Source organism: Crinia signifera, chromosome 3, assembly GCF_055691185.1.
Source record: "Crinia signifera chromosome 3, ASM5569118v1, whole genome shotgun sequence".
In the NCBI taxonomy this organism is placed as follows: domain Eukaryota; kingdom Metazoa; phylum Chordata; class Amphibia; order Anura; family Myobatrachidae; genus Crinia; species Crinia signifera.
Genome location: NC_139219.1, coordinates 280,104,608 through 280,114,493, shown reverse-complemented (window position 1 = coordinate 280,114,493; position 9,886 = coordinate 280,104,608). Strand labels below are relative to the sequence as shown.

Here is a 9,886-nt window from a genome sequence, read left to right as displayed (position 1 = left end):
AATATGTCTGTATATATTCTCAGAGGTCATATGAAATACTACTTGATAACTTCTTTGTTAATGTTTAATGACATCAATGTTTTAATATTATTTTAAATTCTGCATTTATTAAAAGTTTTATAAAAAAATTGGCAATTGGCAAAAGAGTACATACGAGGTTTGCCAGGAGTATAACCTCTTTCTATTTCATTACTGTATCTCCGTTGACACAGTTGTTCAATCTAAATCTTTAATCATTGTATCTTTAATCTGTTTAGTGCCTGCTAGAAACACAACTCTCCTGGCTATGTTTTCTATAAATGAATAAGATTATCTTTATTCAGTGCATTTGACTAATATTCATGCATATGTGCTAACAATGTTTCTTAAATTAAATAACAATGAACTCAAAATGACCTACTTTATCATTTTAAAGTGGAAAATTAACCTGCGATTGACAATTGTTTTTTAGCACTCAACATAAAACAATGCTCAGTTTTTTTATGATAGTCAGGTATTCAAGTTAAATGCCTTTTTCACTTGAATATATGTAATTGCTGAGCTAAAGCATTGAAAAATATTTTTTTTATTGTGGGTATAATTGTCTACATTTCCTATGGGTACAATTAAAATTTTCAATTTAGTGCCTTACATGCAAATAATTACTCTACTTAAAGTAGAACATTTCAGTTTAGTTAATAAACTTTCATCAGAGAAGAGAAAAAAATGGAAATGGAAGTAGAAGAATTATTATTCATATTTTAAACAATAGGTCTAACTTAAATGATAATTCCTAATGACTTAAAGGAGGAATCTCAGAACCTGGATAGGATTTTTTGGTACTTATGTACTATCTGGGCGCCCGATTTTTTGATTGTATGCCTTAACTTAAGGCATACAATCAACGCGATGCGACGCGATAATCGCATTGCATCGCATCGCATGCGACCATGCGATGCGATGCGATGGACCCGATTTTTCCATAGGATTCAATATTAAAATGGTCTGAGTCCATTTTAACATAGAATTCAATGGGAAAAAGGGGTCCTGTTCCTTGCCCCACTATCCAAGTTGGCATGGAGTTGGATATAAACCTGTGGCGAGCGTAGCGAGCCACCGAGCCCGAAGCGTGGCGAGCGAAGCGAGCCCCGCAAGGGGACACAGATTTTTAAAAAAGTATTCTGTGTCCCCTCGCGGGGCTCGCTACGCTCGCCACGCTTCGGGCTCGGTGGCTCGCTGCGCTCGCCACAGGTTTATATCCAACTCCATGCCCACTTGGTAGAGAATAGGAGTGCCACCTGTAGACTAAACAATTTACAAGTCATATAAGTATCCCTGAGCAGTGATGTAATCAGTTCAGTATCCATTGTGTGCATTATAAAGAATCAGTAATCTCTGTTTGGCGTCATCGGCGGAGTCATTGGAGTATATCGGAAGTCATAATTGCTTGTCCCAAGATGTTGTCTCAACATAGCTATGATCTTTGTGATTTTTAATATCCTTATCATTTACAGTAGTGGATATAATCATATAGAAATTACATTTATTTGGCTTTTGCTTTTAGATTGTAATAGAACAGTATTATATTGCAATATCATTCAGCCCTGTTACTACTACGGTTATATCTCTTCTAGTGATTATTCTGGTCCTGTTAAATTATTTATTAATGCCCTTAATAATATGTTAGAAATTGTTTTCCTTTTTATTCATACAGTACATTCAGCATAACACCATGGGCCAGATGCACTAAGCTTCAATAGTGATAAAGTGAAGAGTGATAAACAACCAACCAATCAGCTCTTACCTTACATTTTTCAAAAACAGTTGTTGACATGGCAGGTAGGAGTTCATTGGCTGGCTGTTTATCACTCTCCATTTTATCACTTTTTGAAGCTAAGTGCATATGGCCCCATATGCCCAGGGTTTGTTTTTTATATAATGGAAAATATATGTAAATTTCGAAGAATTGTTTCATGTGACATTTAAAAATACCTGTATATATCTGTCGCCCTCAAGGTCTCTGTAACGGGCAACCAGCGTCATGAGTGACAAGAAATCTCGACATGTCATCTACAAGAAAACCTCCCGTGACAAGGCGGTAAGCAAATGTTTTAACTGCAATGTTTTGTGTAGAATTAATGCAGGATTCCTATATGGGGGTTTCTTATGATTAATTTGGTATACAACAAAACAACAACACTAATAACAATAATAATAATAATAATAATAATAGATTAAGGTATAAAATAAACTGCACATAAGTGTAAAATGTACCTTACTTTTAACCTCGATTACATTCATCCATCTTGACCAGTTTACCATGTTTAGGCAATGTAATGTTGTGCATGTAAAATGTTGTCTAAGATATTCATCCAAAACTGATAATTATATGAGGAGAGACATTGCAGCAAGTGGCATCGCACATACTGTATATGGAAGCCCATGTAAAGGAGCTTTTCAGCTTGAGCCCACTGTACACCACTGTACACCACTGAGAGAGGAGCTTTATGACACATATACGGTTCTGAGCTGTCCTTAAAGGTGCCCATACATTGCGGTGACTTTTACCCTTGGTAAAGTCACTGGCAATCACCCCTTGACCCACCCGGGACCATCCTGGGTGGCAGGAACACATGTGATATATCACATGCGGTCCTTTTGCAAGTGATCCCAACCAAGCCTGCCCGGCTCTGTATTGATCCAGTCGGCTGTGCATTGTTCTATCATTTCGATATAAAACACTTAAATAATAAAGAGTTGTGTTTTCAGATTTCAATACAGTTCTAAAGAGGCTTTGGGAGTAAGGATCGGGCTTGGTAGGGAATTTCATAAATGTCTAGTGGCATGGTACACTAATACACTATATACAAGTATGGGACCTTGAGTTGATCGCAAATGTAAAGTCTTTCTCAAATGGATAAAACCATGCAGTTGGGGCAGATGTAACATGTGCAGAGAGATTTAGATTTGGGTGGGGTGTGTTCAAACTGAAATCTAAATCCCAATGTACGAATAAAGCTGCCAGTATTTATCCTGCGTAGAAACAAAATAACACTCCCAAATCTAAATCTGTCTGCACATGTTACATCTACCCCACCTGCAGTGCAAATGGTTTTGCTTATTTTAAAAACAAATTTGTTCTGGTTCAGGTCTGATATAGGTACTAGGCCCCTTATATCTGTAAACGTGTTATGTAGAATAGGAATATTGTTGACATTTTTAAACATAATTTATATTTTATATATGGTAATTCTAAATATGGTAAATCTTAAGATAATAAAGTATATCACATACATACATACATACATACATACATACATACATATCATCTGTAATTACTATAAACAATATTGATAGCAAACAATATATATATCTGTGCTGATCTGGTAAAAGTCACAAAGAGTCACGTACAGTGTTATAAATTGTTAACCAGATTTGTTTTATAAAATAATGATGGATTCTCTATCTGTAACTACTGAGATTGTCTTGTGTTTAAAGGGGCATACACATGGGGCGATTTCAGACCCTTTACTAAGTGATCTGACTAGTTTGCTCAGAAAAGACACACGGATCGCTCTGTGTGTATGCCCTGCAGGGATGGCGCGCGTCGCTATCTCCAGCAGGGAAAGCCAGTGCTTGCAATGGCTTTCCCTAGATCGCCGGGCTTTGCTTATTAAAAATAGGCAAAGCCCCGCTGAGCATGATCCCTGAGCACAAAGCATCACGGCTGCATCGTGGACTCCCGCGATGTGTGTTGAGCGATCGTGCTTCGGTGTATCGCTTAGATAGAAAGACAGGGCTTAAGGCAAATATTTTGTATCATTGCTATGCTAATTATACATAGTTCCTCTCTTGTCCCTTCTGAATTAATCCTTGGTATCTTTGTATGTACAGGTGAGTGTATATCTGGGAAAAAGAGATTATGTTGATCATGTGGAATCTGTGGATCCAGTAGGTGAGTTTTTTCAGTCATTGTAATAACATTAGGTATGTGGGAAAGTCAGTTTAGGTATCAAACCGTGAAAAGAGTGTAGAAGTAAACCGGTGAAGTTGCCCAAGATTATCATGTACATTATGAATAAAGATAGGTTGAAGCTGATTGGTTGCTATAGGAAACCTCTTCACTGGTCCCCATTACTCTTTTCACTACTTGATACATCAACCCCAAAATCATGCACAATGTATATGCAGGCATATGGTGTGTAATGTAATACTAAAGCTGTGTATTTCCTATACATTTATACGTTAGCAGGCCCTGTACAGTTTACACAAAGACTGACCTACCGACAATGCCAAACCCAAGATTGACAATCCCAAACCCAACAGTGACAATGCCAAACCCAACAGGGACATTGCCAAACCCAACAGGGACATTGCCAAACCCAACAGGGACATTGCCAAACCCAACAGGGACATTACCAAACCCAAGAGTGACAATGTCAAACCCAAGAGTGACAATGCCAAACCCAAGAATGACAATACCAAACTCAACAGTGACAATACCAAACAAAACAGTGACAATGCCAAACCCAATAGTTTCAATGCCAAATCCAAGAGTGACAATGCCAAATCCAACAGTGACAATGACAAACCCAACCGTGACAATGACAAACCCAACCGTGACAATGCCAAACCCAAGATTGACAATGCCAAACCCATAGGCACATATTAATCTATTTGTACCAGAACTCCACTAGAGCTTGTCCCCATTAATACTTGTCTTAGCAACTGCTATAAAATGACAAATCCTCGTGTTTTTTTATCTAGGTGATGTGCATTGAAAAATAGAATGGCTGCCATTCCATCCCTCATTTTCTGTGTTCTCACAATATATATAGAGTAGTTAAGGCTGAAGAAAGACTTACGTCCATCGAGTTCAACCTTGGTTTAATCGCTTAACCCTTGCTATATGGAGTGTTATTCTTATTTGTATCCCTGGATGTTTTTATTAATATATAATATATAATCCCATATGCTACACCGGGTATGGGTCATAGGGTCAACAGTATGAAGGTAGACATACATTGGGCCAACCACTAAAGGTCGACATGGCTTGCGTGAAGCAACGGCTGAGATCTCTTCAGATAAAATACTCCATGATGTATCCGGCACGGCTCCGAGTGGTTGATGGCAACCGAACCCACTTCTTTGATACTCTGCAAGCTGCCTCGACTTGGGCGGATCTACAGCCGGCTCCGAGAGACCTTCCTCCCTGATGCTGCACAGGAAACTAATAACCTAATCCTTTCTTTTGCAGGTTGCTAGAGATATTTTGTTTTAAGTGGCATTGAAATTAAGCATAACATGTTACTTATCTTTGACCTCTCTCTCTGATATTAATGTAGGGGTTAGGAGCTACATGCTCTTTAGGCCATAGTAAGGGCTGCCCCTTAAGGGCATATAGGTTCAGAGCATTGACTCCTTAGAGGAGATATAGTTGGTTTACGGTTAGGGTATAAGTGTACCTATGTTGGGGTGGGTATGCCGGGTGGGGGGGGGGTTATTTTTCTTATTTGCTTTATGGTTTTGTGCTCTTAATTGTTTTCATTTATTTTAATGTCTTTCAAGTGTGTGTATCGCTAACATTCCTGATTCGGGGGCAGCATGGGGGCGGGTGTTATATGATGCCCAATGTGGAGACCAGAATATTCCCTGTCAGTGTCCTTACTAATGTTACATGGTGAAGGTTATAGGTTGGAATGTAAGAGGGCTCAATGACAGGATAAAGCGTACATTGGTGCTGAATCAGGTTAAATCGTATTCACCAGGTATTGCATGCTTGTTTGAGACCCATCTGACTGGCAGCCGGGTGCTTGCTCTTAAAAAACCCTGGGTGGGGTGGGTATTCCACTCATGTTTCCATCCGAACTCTAGAGGGGTTTCAGTCCTTATTCATAAAAACGCAGGCTTTAAATGTCAAAAGGTACAGGTAGACCCAATGGGATGTTATATTTTTTTGGCAGGTACCCTGCACGAGCAACCCTTCGTTCTACTGGCTATTTATATACCCCCCCCCCTTACCAGCCCTCTATATTACACAAGGCCTGTACTTTTGTCCAGGATTTTCCCCTATCCCCAATCATTTGTGTGGGCGATTTCAATGCAGTGATGGATGAGTCCTTGGATAGATGGCGCCCGACTGGGGACGTTAGGAGGAGTGGACCCACTACGTTTGCCCGCTTGATGTCCGAGCTAGGCCTGGTGGATGTTTGGAGGCTTAAATTTCCATCTGCTCAGTCCTTTTCCTGTTTTTCGGGCTCTTATGGAGTCTTTTCACGGATAGATATGGCTTTCACTTCCAGGCGTCTAATACCATCTGTGACGGCTGTTGACTACCTGCCGCGAGGGATCTCTGATCACTCGCCGGTGTATTTGGAGGTGGAGCTTGATTGCCCCCGAGGGGCTAGATTTTGGAGATTTAATCCATTTTGGTTGTCACAGATGGGGGCCGCCTGCGAACTGTTAGCGCTCTGGGAGGAATTTTTTGTAAATAATCCTATAGAGGATAACAGCCCCCTTGTCTGGGATGCGTTCAAGGCAGTGTTACGGGGCTCCTTGATCTCCCGAGTGGCGCAGTTAAAAATCTTTACACGCAAAACAGAAACAGAGCTCGAGAGGCGATGTGTTGAGATGGAGCAGAGATACCTGAACTCGGGAAGGGAGACAGACCGGGTGGAGTGGCAGATCGTTCACAAAAAATGGAATGAAACCTTGCTTGAAAAAACTAAGAGACGGCTATTGTTTCGTTCGCATGACTTCTATGTCCAGGGGGACCGTACGGGCAAATTTTTGGCTTACTTAGCTAGAGAGGACCTTCCCCCCACTGTTATACATAGTATAAAACAGAGTGACGGTACTTTGTGTGAGGGTACTCTCCCAATTGCCTTGGTCTTTCATGACCATTATCGCTCCGTATATCGGACTAGAACTGACTACACGATGGTGGAGTTGGGTGACTACCTTGACCAGATAACTGTCCCTAGATTGGGTGATGACTCGAGGAACTTATTGGAGGCCCCCATTTCCCTGGAGGAGGTGGAGATAGCAATCAAATCATTCCCTAATTCCAAAGCCCCTGGGGTAGATGGACTCCCGATCGAGCTGTATAAAACCCATATAGATTACTTCGCCCCGAAACTACTCCTACTTTTCAATTATCTATTGGCACAGGGTTCTCTCCCACCATCCATGTCGGAGGCTCTGATAGTTCTAATTCCTAAACCTGGGAAGGACCCGCTGTCTCCAGACTCCTACCGGCCTATCTCTCTGTTGTCCACGGATATCAAGGTGCTGGCCAAGCTCCTAGCCACACGCCTAAACGCGGTTGTGCTGGAGCTGGTGCATGCTGATCAAACCGGCTTTATGCCTGGAAGATCGACAGCTCTTAATTTGCGCCGCTTGTTTACTTATTTACAGTGGGCCGGTGGGGGACTGGAAGATGCGGTTATTGTCTCTCTGGATGCAGCTCGTGCCTTTGACTCGGTGGAATGGGGTTACTTATGGGCGGTGTTGACAAAGTTTGGGATAGGGCCAAACTTTCTGGCCTGGGTTAAGTTGCTATACTCCAGCCCGGCAGCCCGACTTAGGGTTAATGGTTATACTACGGACTCATTTGCCTTGGGTAGGGGCACTAGGCAGGGATGCCCCCTGTCCCCCTTACTTTTCGCCCTTGCTGTGGAACCATTGGCATGCTGTATCAGATCTTCTCCTCGGGTGGGTGGCCTTCTAATTGAGGGCAGGGAGGAAAAAATTGGGTTATATGCAGATGACATGATACTCTACTTTTCCAATATGGCGTCCTCACTCCCCTTCCTTCTCACTTTAATGTCAGAATTCGCCCGTTTTTCAGGGGTGGGCATTAACTGGGATAAATCGGTGGTGTTCCCATTACTTCCCAATGTTTCAAAGCCCCCCTCATATAACTACCCGCTTCGTTGGTGCACCCAATTTAAGTATTTGGGCATACAGATCTCCCACTCTCCCACAGATTTTATGACCCTAAACTTGACACCTCAAATAGACGCACTGAGACAAAGAGCTCGGATCTGGCAGTCGCTCCCCCTGTCGGTTACTGGCAGGGTGAATCTAATCAAAATGATAATTCAACCCAAATTTCTTTACATTCTGCAGAATTCCCCAGTATATATCCCAGCCACTAAATTCCAGCTCATCTCACGTTGTATTACCACCTTCGTTTGGGGTGGGAAACGCGCTCGTATTGCAGCTAAAACCTTATGCAGGTCCCGGTGGGATGGGGGGTTGGCGCTCCCTGATCTGAGGCTATACTATCTAGCCGCCCAACTTGCCCAGCTGGTAGAATGGATAGAGCCGGTTGATTATGGCTATTTACCTAGTGCACTCTTGGCTAAAGCGGGATTGGCTTTCACACCCTTGCAGTTCTTACTGGCCCAGGCACCCCTGGTGACCCTCTCCCCTCTTCTGCAGCAGGCTCGTAGAGTCTGGTTAGCGGCGAGGGTGGTGAGGGATGACCGAGTCATAGACTCCAGATCGCCTATTTGGCGGAATAGGGATTTTCCTGAACTCTGTAAATTGGGGGCGGGTAGGGAGTGGGTATCCTATGGGGTCGCTGAGATTGGTCACCTCTTTCAGGAAGGTGTGCTACATTCCTTTGATCAGTTACAAAATACGTACGGTATCCCGAGGCATTTTTTCTATAAATATCTCCAGTTAAGGCATGCGCTGAATACACAGTGGAGGGGTGTCACCCCTGAGCTAGCGGACAGCTCGGTCCACACGATGGTCCGTGAACTCCCTGACCGGAGGAGGGTCTCTGCTCTATACTCCATTCTCCTCACCTTTGCCGGGGTCGGTCGACTAGATGCACTGCGGGGCAGATGGGAGGCAGACCTGGGACCTTTAGATGATGAGGACTGGTCCCATATGTGTGGGTCACCTAAGCGAGCCACGGCATATGCCAGATTCCAGCAGATCCAATTGTACATTCTGCACCGGGTCTACTGGACTCCACATAGGCTGTTGCAAATTGGGGGTACTACGGGTGGTGGGTGTCCCAAATGCGGGGAGGAGGGGGCAAATTTCTGGCACCTACTTTGGAGTTGTCCACAATTACAAACTTACTGGGAACAGGTGCTTGATAAGATCAGAAGTACTGAAGTGCAGGTACCTGCCCTTGATTCACGTTTGTGTATTTTTGAGTTAGGAATGGAGGAGGCTTTCCCCAAATTTCAGAGGATTTATTTGAATAATCTCCTCATGCTTGCCCGGGTGTGTATTGCGAGGGCCTGGATGAGCCCTAGCGCACCCTCTACTCATATGTGGATAGCTCTTGTTAACACTACTATCTCGCATGAAAAATGTATGTATAATAAGCGTAAATGCCCAGATAAATTCGAAAAGGTCTGGCACCCCTGGACGTCTTCACCGTTATATATCCAGGATTCTGATACATAGCCCGCTATAATCTTTAAATTAGACCTGCATAGCACAACAAGGACCTACGTCACCGGTCGCTTTATTGACACCTGTTGTACTAATGCCTCACGGATCATAATACTTTTGCTTGTTAGCGCAAATACTGAACATTTTGTATTGCATGATGTACTGACATGACTGAACTGATCTAACGCACACTTGAAATTGATTTGCTTTGCTTTTCTTTTGTTTTACTTTCCTTTTTTGTTTTGTTGTATTATGTTAGGTTTGTTATGTTTTTATTATTGTGCATTGAAAAATTTAATAAAAATACATGATTTAAAAAAAAAAAAGGTCGACATGGCTTAGGTCGAAACATGAAATAAGGTCGACAGGGTCGGAAGGTCGACATAAACATTAGGTCGGCAATAGAAAGGTGGACAGCCAGAAGGTCAATGTGATTTATTCACTTTTTTATGTCTATTGGGCATATTTATTAAGCTTGGAGAAGAGA

General features: G+C 42.5%; 1 protein-coding gene across 1 annotated transcript in view; it reads left to right on the top strand.

The window, feature by feature from the left end:
* Window positions 1-1,995: 1,995 nt before the first annotated feature.
* Window positions 1,996-9,886, top strand: part of SAG (S-antigen visual arrestin) — a 33,313-nt gene continuing 25,422 nt past the window's right edge. Inside the window, exons 1-2 of the mRNA XM_083174774.1 lie at window positions 1,996-2,077; window positions 3,874-3,934. Coding sequence (XP_083030900.1) covers window positions 2,021-2,077; window positions 3,874-3,934 — 118 coding nt within the window. The 5' untranslated portion in view covers window positions 1,996-2,020. The remainder of the gene's footprint in view (window positions 2,078-3,873; window positions 3,935-9,886) is intronic.